This window comes from Acyrthosiphon pisum, chromosome X (assembly GCF_005508785.2).
Source record: "Acyrthosiphon pisum isolate AL4f chromosome X, pea_aphid_22Mar2018_4r6ur, whole genome shotgun sequence".
NCBI lineage: Eukaryota > Metazoa > Arthropoda > Insecta > Hemiptera > Aphididae > Acyrthosiphon > Acyrthosiphon pisum.
The window spans coordinates 57883308-57903825 of record NC_042493.1 but is presented as its reverse complement, the minus strand read 5'-3'; the positions used below and the strand labels follow the sequence as shown (position 1 = coordinate 57903825).

Genomic DNA, 20518 nt, shown 5'->3' with positions numbered 1-20518 from the left:
ATTTCAGATTTTATGTTAACTTGCAAATCATGAACAACCACTGTTTTGATGCTTTATGTCATTTGAATTCAAGAAAGATTGAAGAAAAAATGATATTGTTTGAATACATTTTTGATCGTAAGTTACATATAATTTCTTAATTGCATTGTAAATATTTTTAAATTAACATCATGTAAAATATCTTGCTTCTAGGATGCAGGCATACCAATCAATTAAAAACATTCTTAAGTTATCCTTTGGATCCAGATGAAAAAAAATTATTTTTTTCTTGTTTGAAAAAATTTGAAGACACTAAATTAATTCAATTAATGTTTTTAGTACAAGAAAAAAGGTAAATTAAATATTATAATACTAACAAACTTCCTTCAGATTTTTACCTAACCTAAGTAATGGTATATTTAATTTAACCGAGTCTCAATCAAAAATAAATCCTTCACCAAGTCCTAGTCGTTTTCATATGTGCTTATATATATATATTATTTACACTGGTGCTTTGTTATCATAGTGCTACATAAAATAATAAGATGTATATTAAATTAAATTAATAACTTTAATTTGTTACTTTATTACTAGTTTTTTAAACAGTATTATAAAGTTGTTAAGTAAAACAATTTAAATATAAATTGGCAAAATGTTTTACTATTTATTAAAGTTGTATTTATGGAAAATTAATTTTATCCGAAAGACTTCTTGAATTTGAATATTTGGTTTCTGAAACCTAACTTGTCATTTTGAAAATTTAACTTTATATTGCTCATCGGGCTGTGATACGTTCATTAGTTGTATTCAAGCTCTATAACATGGAGTCTTTATAAATCTGGTCATATTACACAAATTAAAAAAGTTCAAAAACGTTTTAGGTTGCAAATTTGGAAAGATTGACACAAACTAATTTATTAGCTAAAGAATTAACCATTATATCTCTCGAAGATAGACTATTTAATAATGCTTTTCTTTTATTATTTTTATTATTAATTAATTTAATTGATTGTCCTTACTTACTATACCTCGCCACACTCTCCACTCTACAAACAAATTTTATGTACTACCACATAAACAAAACTATAGTCATTATGTCCCTTTAAACAACATTTTAGATTCTAAACGGGGCAATGAATGTATTGATTTTACAGTGATATGTTTTTATTTTTGTTTTTTTGTGTGTAATCCACGAGTAGTCGAAATAATGCTTTGATTTTAAACTTCAGTATCTTGTTCAATAGGAAAGTGAATCTAACTGGTGCATTGTGGAGATCAACAATTAAAATTCCTTGTAGTTTTCAGAAGTGCCTGGAAAAAAAAACGATAAGGGAAAACTAGATTTTTTATGCAAAATCAGACTTCGACAAAATTGATTTAGGTTTTTAGTGTAACTCTAAAAACCAATTACCATAGATACATAACACTTTCACTCAATGTTTATATTAGAATTTTCTATACACGATAACTTATTCAAAATATTTTGATTAGTTATGAACTGTTCACTGACATGGTCAGTTTCAATTTTCTTAGTTTTTTTTTCTAATAATAATATTTTATTTGTGGGGTAAAAAAGCTTGAAAAATTAATGTAAATTAATATATTAATATATCAATATATTTTAATAATGACATTTGAAAAATATTTAAAATACAGTCACAATTTTTTTTTATAAGCATTGAAAGTTCAATTCTTGACAAAACACGTATAAATCGCGAAAATGTGGTAATTATTTTGTGTTAGAAATCCATTAACTTTTTGTTTTTAAATCTAAAATTTTAAAATGTTATACAAGCTTCCTCAGAAGTTTGTCTACCTTTATTAAAAAAAAAAAATGTTTACAAGAAAGTCAAATTAAATTTTTATGAGCGTTTGAAGTTCCTATTTTTACAAGATTGGATATTCACTCGATTTCTCATATAGTGATTTTATTATTTTGTTGTAATTCAAAAACGAATAACTGTAGATACATGACAATTTCACTGAATGTTTACATTTTCATTTTCTATCCACTATAACATTTTGAAAATATTTTGACAGACATTGTCAGTTTATTATTAAATAATTTAATATTTGTTTGGTCTGTGCCATTTATTTTTCCCGATGCTAAAAGTAAAAAATAGTAATTGCTAATAATGATTTGCTTTGAGTAAAATAAGTTTGGAAGCACTACTAAAGCTGCTAAAATATGCTAACATAGAATTTAGGTAAATTATATACATTATATTAAAAATGAAGAATGTTTTATGGTAATTTTTATAATTATTTTCATAATTAATTTGATTAATTATAAATGTTAATTTAATTTAATGTTAATATATTTAGGTACCCTGAAGCTTTAGAACTATGTAAATCATTGAAAGTCAATACTAATTCAAAACATGATTACATTTTTGCAATTGCTAGTGTTATAGTTGGTAAAATTAATGATAACATATGTTCAAATAACAAAAGTGATCTTAACAAAAAAATATTTTCTAATGAAGGTAAATGTGTTTTTTTTTTTAAATTGCTTATTAATGTTACTATATTATATTCTATAAATATTTTTATAATTTTTTTACTATTACAGAAATTAAGATGACATTTATGAATTGTTTTATGGATAATCATATTAATATGAGTGAATCAAATACTTTAAGAAGTTATGGTGAATTGTGTCAAATGTATGTAATGTACTTAATTATTTAATATCTAAATTTAGATGAAATTATTAAAAACTATTAAAATATCAATATCTCATGTATTATAGTTGATAATTATATTTTAAATTTTGGGACTTTTGCTTGTATTTTTTAAAACACTTAAAATTACTAGGTAAACAGTTATGAACATTTTTCTTAAAAAAATAATTTTTGTTAATTCAAGATACCTGTTTTGTATATTTGATATGCACTTGAGAGGACGTAATATAGGCATTTGTCGTGTCCGTCTAACAAGTTGCGTAACAGTAATTTAACGTTAGTTTCGTAAGCTTAAAAATTTGAGTGAATTGATCTATTATGAAACTTGGTGGTAAGAGCATTATCTGTGTTTGTATGTGTTATTTTTATGATAGTTTAATTTTTTAGAAAGTTAGTATATAATATGGCATAGTAAAAATTAAAATCGCTCATAACTCACTTGAAAACTGAATTTTCCTAAAAAACACATTTTTAACCCTATTATGAAACTTGATGGTAAGAACATTGTATGTGGGTTTTTTTACGATAATTCAGTTTTTAAGTAAGTTATGTATTAGCATTTTTAATTTATACTATATTATATACGCAACACATGCTCAAAAAATTAGCAAACATAAAAATCCCATAATCAAACACATATTGTTCCTACCATCAAGTTTTATAATAGGCCGATTCACTTTAATTTTTAACTGAGTTAAACGTGATTAGCTGAGCGTAAATTTGTTATTTAATAATGTGTCAATTATGTTTTGCACTTCTGAGACGGAGACAACAAATGCCTGTGTTACGTCCTCTTAACAACAAAAAATGGAGCAACACTACACAGCAACCTTGTTTGGAATTGTATGTATTCTTATTACACAACGTGTTAATACAAAATTATGAAAATATATAACATTTTAGGAAAAACTGAAGATGATACAAATTAGTGTGAAGTCCCCTTTACATAAAAATATAATCCTGGCTAGGGGGCCTAGTACATATTTATCTAATATGTTTTAATACACATGGATATTTATATACAATTCTTCTGATTATGTTGTTTCACCTGTACTTCACTTTTTTAATGCAACATCTTTTTAGAAGTAAAATATTAAATTTTATAAAACAAAATCTCAAATTATTATGATTATTAAGCCAACAAAATACTGAACATAGTATATTATATAGTATAGTATATTATATTATATTATTTGTATTCTATAATTATTATCTTTATATATTCTTCAAAAAGACAATAGGCCCCACTGAACATGTTAGTGTGGGGGAACATGAGTTCACGATTTGAAATATAAATTTATTATATATACTTTATTTTTTTTTTTTTTTGGTTACTATTAAGTAATGGTCAGTTAAAGTGGTATGGACAACAAATGCTTTAACATTAGTTTGTTAGTGTATTAGATTTTAAAAGTACATGAACTCAACAGGATTCTTTTGTTTTAGTTATATAGTTAATTAGACTAATAAAGACATTTTCATTTATTGAATTGAGATAGTTATTACTTATTACAATATATACCGTTATTGATTATATCTATATTTAAGTCACTTTTTATTATTGTTTAGTTACTTTTTTTGGTTCTAGCTCTATGTAGAATAGTTTGTTCAAATTCATCTAAAAAGGAATTAATGTCAATTTGAAGAGGTATTTAAATTCCATAGACTATGAAGTTTGAATTTCCCTTTTTACAATTAATTTCTAGACTTGACAAATTACTTTTGTATTTATAATCTAGTTTCTTACAAAAGCAACTATTCCATAATTTTGTTTTATGTATTTTTTAATCTTGAAAGTGGTATAGTTTGGAGTTTTAAATAGATTGTCATTTAGGTTAGGTAGACCTAGCCAAGCTTATGTTAAAATAATTAAATCAAAAGTAATTTTTAACTATCCAACAAGATTATAAATTTGTAAAAAATTTTATTTATATTAAGAGGACATAGCACCTGCATATGTTATCTTTGTCTTACACATGTACGACACACCAAATTGTACGCTCAGCAGATTACGTTTAGCCCCGTTAATTTTAAAATTAGAGGAAATTGACCTCTTATAAAATTTAAAGGTAAGAATATTATCTAGGGCATCTCATCGGCTTTTTGCTATATTTTAATTTTGGTATGTCGTACACATGTATATAAGTCATATATAACTTAATAAAACACGTAGATCACTTTATTTGCGTCTTTTTGTCCATTTTATCTTGAACTTATATATTATTTATTATTGCAGTAATCTTATTATACCAGATGATGACATAGTTGATAAAATACAAGGTCTTGGAGAAAAAGTTTCCACAATAAATGGAGTATTGAGTACCTCAAAAATAGAAACTGTAAAACAAATTGAAAATAAACTGCTAAAACTCCTTGACACTCCGTTCATTCAAAACATCAGTACTCTACCTTCTGTTACAAGTGTGGCAGTTCCAAGGGTACATTTATTATAATTTTTTTATAATTAACAATTGTCAAATAAAATTTTATCCACAAAAAAAATAGCATAGTGACATATAAAGAATTAGAAAAAAACTCTAGTTAATTATTTTGTCAAATGTTATGTTGGTATATATGACTTGATAATGTAAAATATTTTTATTGTATTGAGTTCAATAATTATTATGGAATTATTAATGTTTTCCATTATATTTCAGAAGGAATCTTCAACTGATAATATGCTTTTATCAACGATAAAATTAGACAAGACGTTTCAAACTTTAACATTTGGTCTACCAGATAATAATGACAGTAAGGTTGAAAAGTAAGTGTTGATTTTTTTTTTTTTTAATTTGAATCATTTAATTCTAACTTACTTATATTCTTTTTTTATATCTTGCACAATTTTAAATATCTAAAAGATATTTACGCTCAAAATAGTATAGCCTAGCAATTTAAATTAAAGTTTATATTATTTTGGTAGATTCAGTCACAAAGAGGGCATGAGCATGAAAAACATTATTCCTGAAAATGTTAATGTCAGAAATAGTGATACCAATAATTTACTGATTAATATGGTCACGGAACAATCACCAACCACTTTCCACAAGTTACTCAAAGATAATTCTAAAATTAAATTATTAGAAACTTCCCCTATACCTTATACTGTAGATAAAGAAGAGTATGAAAAAATGGATATTTCTGACAATGACCCTAGTGTCTTACCTGACGGTGAATATAAATACTATTTTGAAGAACTAGATGTACTACTTGGAGGTGAAAATTATGAACATGTAAAAAAAACAGATATCATTCTTGATGATTCAGAACAACCAGATGACTTACTTGATGATGACATAAGTACAGAAAACCATTTAGATGAAACAAGCATCTTACCTGATTGCGAAAATGAAGACAATTTAGAAGAACCAGACATCAAACTTGATGATGCAAATTATTATAATAGGTTAGAACATTCTGATGTCATACTCAAAGGTGACATTGGGGAAAATTTAGAAGAATCAGAGTTCATACTTGATAAAGGCAAAAGTGTAGAAAACGATTCAGATCAACTTAGTGTCGCACCTGATGTTGAAGATGAAGACAATTTAGAAGAACCTTATGTCATACTCGAAAGAGAAAATTATGAATATGTAGAAGAACCATATATCACACTTGGTGATTCAAATTATACTAAAAACTCAGAACAACCGGACAACATATTTGATGGTGACATAAGTGTAGAAAACCATTTAGATGAAACAAGCATCTTACCTGATTGTGAAAATGAAGACAATTTAGAAGAACCAGACATCATACTTGATGATGCAAATTATTATTATCATAGGTTAGAACATTCTGATGTCATACTCAAAGGTGACATTGGGGAAAATTTAGAAGAATCAGAGTTCATACTTGATAAAGGCAAAAGTGTAGAAAACGATTCAGATCAACTTAGTGTCGCACCTGATGTTGAAGATGAAGACAATTTAGAAGAACCTTATGTCATACTCGAAAGAGAAAATTATGAATATGTAGAAGAACCATATATCACACTTGGTGATTCAAATTATACTAAAAACTCAGAACAACCGGACAACATATTCGATGATGTCATAAGTGTAGAAAACCATTCAGATCAACCAAGTGTTTTACCTGAAGCAGATGTCATATTTCAAGGTGAAATTGATGCAAATTTAGAAAAAACGGATGACTTACTTGATTATGACGTAAGTGTAGAAAACCATTCAGACAAAACAAGTATCTTACCTGATATTGAAAATGAAGACAGTTTAAAAGAATCAGATGTCATACTTGATAATTCAAATGATACTAATAATTTAGAACAGCCAAAAGACTCACACAATGAGAATGTAAGTGTGGAAAACCATTCAGATCAACTTAGTGTCATACCTGATGGTGAGAATAAAGACAATTTAAAAGAATTAGATGTCATTCATAAAGGTGAAAATTATGAATATGATGTAGAACCAGATATCATTCTTGATGATTCAAATTATACTAAAAATTCAGAACAACCAGATGACTTACAAGATGAAGACGTAAATGTAGAAAACCATTCAGATCAACTAAGTATCGAACCTGAAGGTGAGAATGAAGACCATTTAGAAGAAGCAGATATCATATTTGAAGTTAAAAATAAAGAAAATTCAGAAGAAGATTATGCAAGAGAACAGAATATAATAAAATCGTTTGAAACTCTTAAAAGCGAGAAAACACCAGAAAATAATGTTATGGTAGATCCTGATAATGTAATATGTCCTACAGAATCACAATCTAACATGTTGAAAAATCTTACTCCTTATATTTATGACCGCACTGAAGAGAATTGTTCCAATAATGGCAATCAAATAATAATTATTGAAAAAGAAAATTATCTTGGTAATATAGTTTATGGTAACCAGAATTCAGTTGTAATTAAAGAAGATAATATTGCTGAAGTAGTAGAAAATACAGATAGTTACAATAAGCCAAGTACGCCTATTAATTTTCAAATCATTGAAAACCCCAAAGAAGATTTATGTAATGATCAGAATGAAGATTATCTTTATGATAAATATCAATTTTCCAACAATTATATTTCATCGGAATTGTCAACTATTGAATTTAATCCTATACCTGAATATGGTTTTAATCATGTTACTATGACCGGAAATGAATCAAATCAACTAGAAATGTATGAAACTAATCAACCAACATCAGTTTTGTTAAATGAATCATTTTTTAACAATATAAGTTTAGGAACAACAGGTGATGTTATTGAAACCCGAGATACAGCTGTAGACAACAACATTGAAATAGTTATAGATAAGAAATCAGAGAATGTTGAACCATCTTCTTCCAATACAACTATTAATACTAATTTATATAGTAAAGAAATAAAATCCTATCAACTAGCTGAATCTAAAGATATTTCTTTTCAGCAAGTTGATACTAATATATTCAATTCTGCAAAAAGAGAGTATTCAGTTAAAATACAAAAGAGCTGTCCTTCCGCAGCATCAGAACCTAGTAAAACACTAATTATTAAAGAATTTCCAACAAATAGTATGTTATGTAAAGACATTTTAATTCAAGAACAAACATCTAAATTAGTTAATTTTATTAAAAGTAGTTCAGGTATTGAAGGTGGCAAAAATTCGGCAGAAAATATACACAATTTAAGTACAGATAAAAAAGATGAGCAACCATTTATTGAACAAAAAATTAAAAATATTCCTAATCTCCGAAAAAGAAGGTACGGGACCAAATGCATTCCATGTTCTGACACCAAATTAACTACAAAATCAAGATCTGAAAGTAAAACTAAAGCAGTCGAATTGAAAATTATTTCTTCAAATATTTCCTCCCCCATTCCTGATATTTTTGAAGATAGTTTAGTGGGTGTGTCAAAGAAGAGACCAAAATGTCAGAAAAAAGTTGCCTTGATGAAACGTAGAAGGTTATGTCCAAAGTATGTGGCTTCTAAATATAAAGCTTCTAACAGCAATATTGGCTTAGAGCAAATATCTGGAGAAAGTACAACAAACAAAGATAAAAACATTAAGAAAATTGAAGAATTGCTACCAAATAATTTACTTAATAAAGATACAGAATCTCTAGAAGAACTGACAAAATTAGCCATGCCTATTAAGATCAAACTAGAAGCTGAAAACAACAACAAAATACTAAATCAAAATGTCATTTCTTGTACAAAAAATTTCAAACATAATTTTTTTCTAGAACCTAAATTAATTCTCAAGAAGTTTGATGTCAGTTTATACAAAAACAGTTTTAAACTACTTGCAATGGACAATAATACTAGTCATGTCTCATTATCAACTAACAAAACAAATAGTCAAAAACCTAGTGCATTGAAAAGACTTAGAAAAGGATGTTTTAAATCTATGAAAGAACCAACGGCTACTAAAAAAATAATCAACTTGGAAGAGCTAAAAGAAGATTCTATCAATATTGATAAAAATAAAGCTATAACTAAAAAATCAAAATTAAATTCATACAAAATAAAAAAAGTAGAACTTGACAAGAATTTAAAAAATAGTTCAAATCGATGTGTTGTGGCTTCATCAATGCCTGATCCAATTTACTGTTTAAATAAAACACACAATAGTTTAATTGAAGAAACTATTAATTTAATTTCTGATGATGAATTTGTTTCCGATAAAGTTCAAGAAGAAATGGGTAAAATAAGTTCAGATAAAGAAAAATTAGATTGGAGGATAATATCTCATGAAGTCAAAACAAATACGGACGCTATACCTAAAATTCGAATAGGGCGAAATAAAAGTGATAAAAATACTGTATGTGCTGGCAAACACTTTAATGCTGTTAAGGGGAGCTCAAAAATTGTCCTGGAACAAGAACTAGGTCTTATAAAAAAATCAAGTGAATCAAAAAAACTGAAATTCAATCAGCAAGTTTATCGTAGGTCTTCAAGAAAAATTTTAAAAAAACAAAAATGTTCTTGTTGCACTAATAAACTGATGGATGATGTTTGCAGTTCTAATGTATTATGAAAAGCCATTTTGTTAAAAGATATCACACCATCTGATCTAATTTAGAGTAAGTATTAATAACTGAATAATATGTGTTGAAATATTAATTTAATTACATTTTATCAAATAATTTTAACAACTGAATATTTAATTAAAATACTCAATCAGGGTTTCTTAATTAATTGAATAATTTAATGATTTTAAAATTAAAGACCAAACAGGGCCACTAAATCATATTTAAGGGATCATTAGCTACTGATTCAATAAATATTTTGTAATTGTGTATGCAACACAGCATTCATCTGATAGGTTCAAAATTTGTTTTTGAGAATTGGTTTATACCCAAGTGCTTATTTCCAGTTTGTGTGGTCCATACATTTAATTTGAAAACACTATTTTAAGACTTCTAATGACATTATTATTATGTACTTGATTAGCATTATGTTATTTATAAGTTAATTTTTAAAGTAAAACTGGAAATTTAGAATATTAAAACACTAATTGTTGCGATATTAATTTGCGTATCAAAATTACAATTGAATTTTATATTCTTAGGAAATGTATAAGAACCATCAAATTAAAGACTGTACTTTTTGACAACACACTGCCGACAAACAAAAATGTATTGTACAATTCAAATTTTTTATCAAGTAAGAAATTATTTTATATTATATAGTTTAAAGTACATTAAAGTATGATCAATTCAATAAAATATACATAATATCTATAATACAGTTGGTTTGATAAATAATTAATAACTTATAAAAAATGTTTACACGTTTTTAAAACATTACATTTAAAAAGTGGGTAAGTGGATGTCGCTCTGATGTACAGTAGGTTACAAGTACGTCAATGTTTAAAAGATTGTATTAATCTTTAATTAATGATACAATATCATTGTATAAGAAAAACGATTTTGAGCGGAGACGGTTTGTCAATTGTCAATCTGCATATTGTTATTATTTATTATATCTTGTAAGTTGAATTTATATTATAGGTAATAGGTATTGTTATTTTTTATTCGTTTCTATGGTGATAAACAAAGCGTTAAAAATTAAAATCCCATTTTTAACGGTTTTTTGTAATTTGTCTGTGGTTTTTCCTGTGGCATTAAATAACTACATAGGTATTGAAAAAATCGAAAAATGACCTTTTCTAAAGTACTATTTTGATCCGATTTGCTAAATGATAAGGTAATGGATGTTGAATTCAAATTCTTGTAGATATTTTATATACAGGATATAAAAAAAAAAAATAAACACCATTGTAAAACCACTAGCTTCCTCACTCCACTCAGAATCTAAAATGTCGTTATATGTTAAAAATATAATATGTACTTTAAGGAAAATTAAATATTTTATTGTTTATATTATTTAAGGGGATTCGATATTATCCCCCCAAATTCTTAAAAATATCATATTCAAAAAGAGTATTTAAAAATTCTGGTATTTCAATTTTTGGAGAAGTTAAATCAAAAAATCAAAGATGTGGGAAAGTCTATTTCAAGTAGACTTGATGAAAAATTCAAATTTGTTTTCAGAAATCTTATCGCTTCAATAGATCGATTGGAATGTTTGGAAAAAACACATCTAAAATACTATGTTGTGCGTGTGTTAGACAAAAACAGAAAATCACGGTATCGAATCCCCTTAACTAGTTGGTTAATCATGCGAATAATGTTGTCATTGGTTGCAAATAAAAAACTAGTTATTATAATATGATATAATTTTCTGTGTTATACCTATTCTATACAAAAGTAATATTGAGTAACAGCTATTATTTTTTATTTTTTTATTTTATAATACAACATAATATTATGTATTAGAGGCATAGTGAATGGTTGAGGTTTACATACTGAAAAGATACTCGAAAATTCTTAAGAGGATGTCAGCGCATTATTTGTTTTATCTTTGACCCTCTCGCAACTTATCAAATTTATGTTTAGCAGAACCAAACCTTGTTTTATTACTTTTAATATTAGAGTGAATTCACGTATTATCAAACTTTAAGTTAAGTAAACTTTAAATTTAAGTAAACTGCAGAGGCTTATTGAACCAAATAATCCTTTATCTATTTTGACGATTCAAGGAAAGCTTAGATTAAACCAATTATCTTAAAGTGGCTTATTTCCTAATAATATTACAATTTTAAATGCATATTCATTAATTTCTGCTTACACTTAGTTCATCAAAATAAAATAAATTTACTTATTACTATTTGCCGCAGTGAATTGCCCATCTCGGATTTATTTATTCCGGGCTATGCTGGAGTTAGTACCTATATAAATACTCCAAAATTTTTCATTTTAAATACATACATTTCAATTATTTTTTTAACTGTATTTTTTACCAATAAGTAAATTTGTAAATGTATAATCATTATCCAAACGTATGATTAAAATTTAAAATTGATATTTATGAATGTATATTGTATACATACAATATGTATAAGATAGAAATAAACAATTATGTATTACGAATTTACGATAACGATAATAAAAATATTTAGCAAAACCTATACTAAATTGTAGTAAATGTTAGTAAATGTACCTTAATATTGTAAATGTTTCAAAATCATATTTTTATAACATATTACTATACGATGTTTCAGAAATAACAAATTTTACAAAAACCAAATTAAACTATATGAAAAAATCAAAAGAAGTGATACCTGATTTTATATTACTAATGTTCAACTTATGTTTGTCTTTGTTTATATCAATTCGTTATTCTATCAAATTTAATTTATGTTTATTTTGTTAATATCCCAAATCTATTAATTGTGTAACACAATTCAATATTTTTTCTTACCCAAACATTGTACTATTTGTATAATGTATATGTATTTAATAACATAAATTTAATGAAGTTGTTTTAATACTAAATTTTTATTTTATTGTTATCATAGTGTTTAACATAATATCATTATTATATAATATTATGTAAACCTATTATTTATTTATGATGAAATTTGTAAAATATATATTTTTACATTCATGCCCTCATCCTTATCTATTAATATTTTTCATAATTGTATTGTACTTATCAATTGAAATAATTAAATAAAAATCTCTGTTTATTAATTATTTACATGAATAGAAATTACAAAATTATTACTTATGTTGCTTATTATTTACATTCAATACAAGATAATGATAAATTAAAAAAGTAAAAAGCGGGTAAGTGGATGTTGTTCTGCTGTACAGTCAAAAAACTATTCTGAGCGGAAACAGTTTGTCAGCCAAGGATATTTTATAATATTATTATTGATACAATAGCTATGATTATTTATATATAATAAGATACTTAGAAGTGTCTAGAATAATATTTTAAAAGTATAACACAAAACCAAAATTGTTCTTCTAATATCTAGTTTCGTTCAAATATGAACATAAAATAACTGTAGAAAAAACTTTGGTAACTTTTTTGGTTACAGAATAACCTACTTACGTGGAACCTTGTTTTACATTTTCAATCCTTAGCTATAAACGTTGAACATTTTATAATTTTTTAATTTTCAATTAGACATATGCCATTTGTCAAGAATTAAACTTTATAAATGCTTATAAAAAAAATTTTAGCTATGTATTTTGAAATTAGTCAACTGCTATTGTCATAATATATCAGGAGCCTTATTGTATTAAATTTTCACGCTTTTTGACCCAACGAATACAATTTTAATGACGTTTTGTTTATAGAAAAAAAAAACTAAAAATGTCCGTAAACACCTCAAACCAACTGAAAATATTTTGAAAATCTTTTAGTGTATAGAAAATGTTAATCTAAACATTCAGTGATAATTTCATGCATCTATTACGGTCATTTGTTTTAGAACTACACCAAAAACCAAAAAAGATTTTGCGTAAAAATTCCCAATTTAAAAAAAAAAATTTTATTTTTCCCGGTGTTTTTAAAACGATTGGAGATTTTAACCTCCTGAATGCACCAACTAGATTCACGTTTCTATCAAACAAAATACTGTTGAAGAAAATCGAAGCAGTTTTACTGCCCCAATAACAGTGATGACAGACACAAAAAAAAAAACACATCATTTAAAATCATAAAAGCCCACATTCATCTAGGGCTGGCGGTATTTCGGAATACCGGAATCGGTAATTACCGTTGAAACCGAAAATACCTTAAACCTTCATTTATTATTTATTATTTTTATATAATCAATATAACAAAATATAATAGCCCTAATATGGTTGGAAACATGAAAACACTAATTAATTCACCAAGATCCCGGTATTTGCCGTATGGTATGGTATTTTGATATTTACCTAGGTACGTTATTTTCGGTTATTACAGAGGTACATTACAATAACCGGTAATACAAGAGGCGTCGGTAGTAAACAAATTCCGGATGCCGGTATAAAAATTTGAAACACCACCATCCTTATTATAAGGTTTTGGTCTGTTTACTCATCTCCAACGATATGTATCACTATTTTTGACAAGGGCGAAGTCACTGAATATCCCTCTCGTTGTTTACCACTAGGGTGCTGAACTTTTTGGAAACCAACTGTCATGGTGATAATCCCACAGTTGCGGCATTATTTTCATTCCTAAAGGCACGTGTAAGGGTATTACAGTGTGTTAGACATTAGACAATATCAGTCTCTCTATAGCCACTTAACTCTGTAGCCAACCACTAAGCACGTGGAAAAGAGTGTTACACAAAACTGAAAAACAGAATGGCATATAATTTATATGTTTTTTTTTGTGGCATTGATGACGCTGCTGAAACTGCTTAAGCATGGCGGAGCTGCCCTAGTTTTTTGATCATTAAATATTACAACAATTACAATTACATAACATTTATAAAAACTTTTTAACAACAATTTATTATTGGTTTTGCATACACACTCCGGATGCCAATGACTACTTTTCGTAGCGATTGCTAGTATATAATATATGTAGATCCCTGACAGTCTGAGCGCATACGTAGGACGTACTAGCGATTGGATTATTCGGAGGATAAGTGACTATACCGGAAGATCCCCGTCACCTTCTCTCGTCTCGTTCTCTCTTCTTCCTACATCGAAGTCATAATATTTTCCGCCATCAGGTAGAAAAGCTGAAACATTGTTTCGGCTTCCCACAAGATGTTAGCCTTCTCTGTGGGTCGGCAGGACGTCAGTCGCCAGTGGACGTCCCAGACAAATGCTTTGGTCTGCTCTTAAACCGTCCCATTGTGTGCAATGAAACAGCGTATTCTCAGCCGTGTACGATAAGCTAGATAGCAGTGCATGCGGTGGACTGATGGCCCTATCCGTGCGATGTAAGTACAACTGTTATAAGTATCCATCTCCGGTTAGTGCCTGGGTCAATGAAAGGTCAACGGTATCTTGGGCACCGTGCGCCCCTCCCACCTGACGATGTTTGGGATGAGCCTGTGGGTCCAGTCGTCCAGAGAGCCATAGCACGATTCCCCAAAATTTTAAATATAAACGTGGACCTTTTCCGTTTATTTTGCTACCATCACTTTCTTTGGGCTTTTCAGTGTAACCGCCGTTTATTCACTCTTAATAGCGATCTTAATTTTATAACGACTATTCAATTTAAATAGTGGTATACGTTTAAGTGTATAACACGTACAATACGTATTAAGAGTGGATAGGTATACCGGTATACGTCGGTTACCCTGTGAGCTGAGACCAACTTGCGGTGGTGTTGCATAGCAATTCGAGGGATATATTTTATTTTTTTGTCCGATCGCGTCGCAGCGAGCGAGTGGCGACGCGGGCATCACTATGACGTGGTATACGTAGTAACACTTTGGCCCACACTAATAACATTGAGAGTTCTTGGGGTCCTGAGAAGCTATTTGAAACAATGTATTACAACATATAGCACATTTCATGCCCCCAGAAACAAAATAATATATGTATGGATTAACGAAAGCGAATTATCGGAAAAACCAAAAAAAAAAATAGTGGAAGTGAATAAACGGAAAAGGTCCTGTAACGTTGCCATACAATTGTTTGCTCTTGTTATAATAGATTGCAATCTTTGACAAATTAAATTTTTTCTATAATTTTAGTTGGTTGGTTATTAAAAAGATTAAGTGCTTACATATTATGTCGGACTACTTAATTAATTGGTGAATATAACGTTTAATGACATGATAAAAATGTAATATAATGTATATGAAAAATATCATCTATATTGTATACAATTATATTAAATAGTTAATAGTTAGTTATAAAAATGTATTAAATATAAAAAAAATATCAGTAATTAATCTATGGTATATTGGTATACAATTATTATATAGGTAACACATAAAAATATTAAATCTGTCAACATTATATATACAGCCTAATATACAGTATATTAGGTTCGTTATTCACCTCATATATAAAAATATTAAAGTTATCAAAATAGGGCCTTGGTGGAGATCCTCCATCTCCTGTCCCATTCCCAGATGATTCTTTCTGAATTTATACAATTCCAAGCTAAACGTACACTATGCTCTAATGAATCGATTGCAGATTGTATAATATATGATAATTAGGGCCCAGATTTTTATGTAAACATTTTTGTTAAATATGCACATATATATGCACTCAAGAATTCAAAAATATACAAATAATATGCAATAAAATGTATTGTTTAAAAAATCAAAATTTAAAAAAAATTAAAAAATTAAAAAATATAGTACCTATTAAGCGAAAAAAAAATACAATTTAAATATAATTTTTTAAAATGTGTATAAAGCATAAAAATGTGTATTAATTAATAACTATTGAATGAGTACCAACATGATGTAACAAAATGTGCTTTTAAATTATCAAATTGAAAACTTCTACGATTGTCGCGTAGCATCACCTTGTATTTCGAAAAACTTCTTTCCACGTTTGTTGACACAATGGGTGCGTATTTGAAACAAGAAATATCTTCTGGTGACAACTCTGCAAGGTCTTCATCATCGTTTCTTTTTCTCCGCTTATAATTTTAGACATTTTTTTTATTTGTGATAATCCGGGATTTTTTGATAATACTTCCGATATAGTTTAACTTTAGCAAATTCAATACCTCGTCCTCCTTCACTCAATTTATTTTCTACATTTTGAACCAATTCTAGACTTTTTCAAAGGTTTACACTCGATTTTTCTAGACACGTGATAGTGTCTGTTATGCTTTAAAAATTTGATAGAATTATTGAAAGTTTATTTTTGATCAAGTTATCATTAAATAATTGTTGTGCATTTTGAATAGACTTTGCATCATTTGGGTTAAATGTGTTGATAACTTCTTTGACTTTGTCAAAGTATTTACCATAATAAAACACGGTATCAAGCCACGTTCCCCATCGGGTAATAATAGGTTGAGTGGGTAAACTTAAGTTTGGACATTTTTCTTTAAAAGTACCTACCCGACTAGGTGCTTTTAAAAAAACTTTTTTGTGTTAGATATCAACAAATCAACATTTGAGAATTTATCCCTAATAGCTTCTGATAATCTATGAATCCCATGGGACATACAAGTATTATGGATTAGCTTAGGATAAAATACCTTAAGCGCATGTCCAGATTTTACCATATAAGGCATCTGTGACATACAATAACACTTTGTCATGTAATACTTTTTCAGGCCATAATATCTATACTCATTGAATCATTGAATAATTTTGAGATTGTTTGAAAATTTGTCTTTTTTAATTGTTCAACAGTTAAAACAATTGATTTTGTTGAATTTTCAGAAAACAGAGAACCAATTATTACACTTGCGACATATCGTCCTCGGACATCAATAGTTTCTTCTATTGATACCCAAATAGATACCCAAATAGAACTATTCCCTATTTCCTTCCTAGACGTATGCGTCTTCGTAACATAATGGAACATAGTTATGATATATATATATATTTATCTATAAGATAACGTCTATAATACGTCTATACGTCTGTCACGAAATTTCCTTTTTTAAAATATTTTGTTTTATTCGGTCGAATTATATTTGTCAGGAATGTCGGATACTCGGCGATCGGGCAAAATCGGCATGTATATCAAACTTTGAATAAAATTTAAAATATTTTATTAAGTATTTATTAAATATGCACATTTTATGTAATTTCCCCGAAATATGCAATTATTATGCATTTATATGCAAATATGCAGAAATATGCAAAAAAAAAAAATTAACAGTAGAATCTTTGTTTAACGAAACATCAAGATATTTATTCAGAATTATTATACTTCAAATGTAGAAGAATATGAATTTGCATAAATATCCGGGCCCTAATGGTAATGATATGCTATTATAGACAAAGCTCCTTTAACACTACAACAGTCAGACAGAGTATCTTTAATAGTTATACTACAAGGTATAACTAAACACGAATGGGAAATTCCATTAACAACAGCAATGTGTGTTTCTATTAAGAACTTCTTAGAGAGATATGTTCTGCTGCACTTGAGTGTTACTACGGATTGTCTCAGCTCATGCATGACATCGTAGACAGCCCTAGTAAGAAATCTACCTGAAATTATTAAATATTTAAATCAATAGTGCCTTGCCATTTTTAAGACGGTCTGGTGGTTACTGAAGTCTGAAATCAAATTAAATATTAAACCTTTAAGTGCCATTACATCTGTGAGCATTGATATTACTATATACCTACTTACCAATCTAATGAATATAAAATATAATAATGAAAAAATAATGAAACTATTACCTTCCCTTATTATGATAAATTATACAATTATACAGAATATTATATTTCCCAGGGTTTGATAGTGGAAAATAAGTATACCTACTTATAGTCTATAAATTCCAATAAAATTATATTTTGGAAGAATATTTGATTTATAGTTGTTTTAAAATTTTAATTACCTACCTATCTAGCTCAGTTTATTTTTTACAATTTTCATTAATTTTAAATTGTATTAATAATTATTACAATTAATGATTTTATTGCTGTGTAGCATCAACCAATTCCACATGTGGTTTACAGCTATGTTTCATATTTTATTTAAACATTACTTATTTGACACACAAGTATACAACAAAAATGAAATATATCTGTAACCTAGTCCTGTCAGTGAATCACAGTAATCACAGTTGGACTTAAAGGAAAAATTGTTTTTCAGAAATAAAACACAAACAGTGTCTTAAAAAAAATCTAATGAATCAGAATTTCTGAAAATCAATCAGCATGGCGTGTATCTTCAAAAATAAATTTTAAAAAGCTAAAAATTTAAAATGTTTATGTTGTGTTAGTAAATTGGTGGATGTTGTTTGCAGATATGCCACCTTTCAGTCTAACTTAAAGTAATTAGTAGTAATAATGTAAGTAAATAGTATTGTAAGCAGAATATGTTAATTACATTTTATTGAAAGAATAAACTTTAATTAGGTACTTTCTAAAATTATAGGACCATTGGCTTACCATTGATTCAATAAATATTTAATAATTGTCCATGCAACCCAAAATTCAGCTAATAATAAATTCCAAGATTTGTTTTTGAGAATTGGTTTAGAATCAAGTTTCTATTTTCAGTTTTGATAGTCCATTAATTTATTTCAGAATTACTAATAATTAAAACTTCTTAAAACATAATCATTACCTACATTATTTATAAGTTTTTTTTTTAAAGTAAAACCATTGACCTTATACTAATAGACGGAGCACATAAGGCTGGCCTAGTTGGCTGATGTGGTGGCAGCAAGTTGTGATACAGTGATATGTGTTATTATAATAAGTTAAAAGTCAATTCAACATGAATGTTAAAATAAAAAACCCAGACCAATTACTAGTAAGACTTATAACAAGTTTTTTTTTTATTCGTTAAATTAGTTTGAAATTTGTAAGAAATATTCATACATAACGCGATAATTACGCATTTACACTCTAACTATGCACAATCTGGAATGTTCTACACACATGCAGTGCCGCAACAATGGGTCACGCAATAGGTATGCATTGCATTCCTTGGCAAGGTTTTATGTTTAAATGGGAGGTCCATCATCAAAAGGAAAAATTAAATAAGTTAGGTATTATTCGAAAAAAAAATGGAAAATGTACCTTATATATATATAAGGTACATTTTCCATTTTTTTTTATAGGTAAACCTAATATTATAGATTGATATTATTTTGATGCTATTCGAAAAACAAATAATTCCAACAATTCAAGAATTTACATTTTTGCTATTGAAATTTGAAAATGATCTTTCATCCCTTTATTGTGAAATTCTTACAATTTGTATTATATATTTAAGTCTCCCAGTTACTGTAACTAATGCCGAAAGGTCATTTTCCAAATTGAAACTATTGAAAAACTATCTTCGGAATTAAATTTCACAAGAGAGATTAACTGGCATAAGTATACTAAGTACTACTAATTACCAAAAATGCGATATTTTGATTATTAGTATAAAATCATCATTTTTAAAGTATTTATTAGTAGTAGAATGACGTATCTCCAATTATACTGAATTGACTTTTTTTTTTCAATGTCCGTATCAACAATTATTAAAACGTATTAATATTAAACAAAGCTATTGTACTTAATCAAAATATCGCATTTTTGGTTGTTACGTTTCTTTAATACTAGACCCTCGGACTTAATATTGAAAAATCAAGGAAAAATGAACTTGATCTTGAAAATTTGATAAATGACTGCAAATATGAAATCTAAAAAGAAAAACTTTTTAAAAAAAACTCATTGCATAATACCTTTTTGTTGATATTTTATTTTTTGTTATTTAAATTGTAATGTAATATTGTTCTATTATACATTTTGTTTAATAAATTAATTGCTTTTTAATTAACTTGACTGCTGATATGTGATAACTGATGTATTTTGAAGATTTGTTAAAAAATATGATGAACTTAATATATTAACCAACATTACTACTATACTGCTTGAAAAAATGCTAAAAATTGGGGG

General features: G+C 27.4%; 1 protein-coding gene across 2 annotated transcripts in view; it reads left to right on the top strand.

Moving 5' to 3' along the window:
- Positions 1 to 10269, top strand: part of LOC100571491 (protein PFC0760c) — a 14434-nt gene extending 4165 nt beyond the window's left edge. Inside the window, exons 11-18 of one of the 2 annotated variants that reach the window (XM_029487582.1) lie at positions 8 to 117; positions 193 to 331; positions 2305 to 2465; positions 2552 to 2645; positions 4900 to 5101; positions 5324 to 5427; positions 5587 to 9686; positions 10175 to 10269. In XM_029487582.1, coding sequence (XP_029343442.1) covers positions 8 to 117; positions 193 to 331; positions 2305 to 2465; positions 2552 to 2645; positions 4900 to 5101; positions 5324 to 5427; positions 5587 to 9640 — 4864 coding nt within the window. In that variant the 3' untranslated portion in view covers positions 9641 to 9686; positions 10175 to 10269. Of the gene's footprint in view, positions 1 to 7; positions 118 to 192; positions 332 to 2304; positions 2466 to 2551; positions 2646 to 4899; positions 5102 to 5320; positions 5428 to 5586; positions 9687 to 10174 lie in introns of both variants that reach the window. The other variant, XM_016806445.2, reaches the window with a different exon arrangement.
- Positions 10270 to 20518: the final 10249 nt, after the last annotated feature.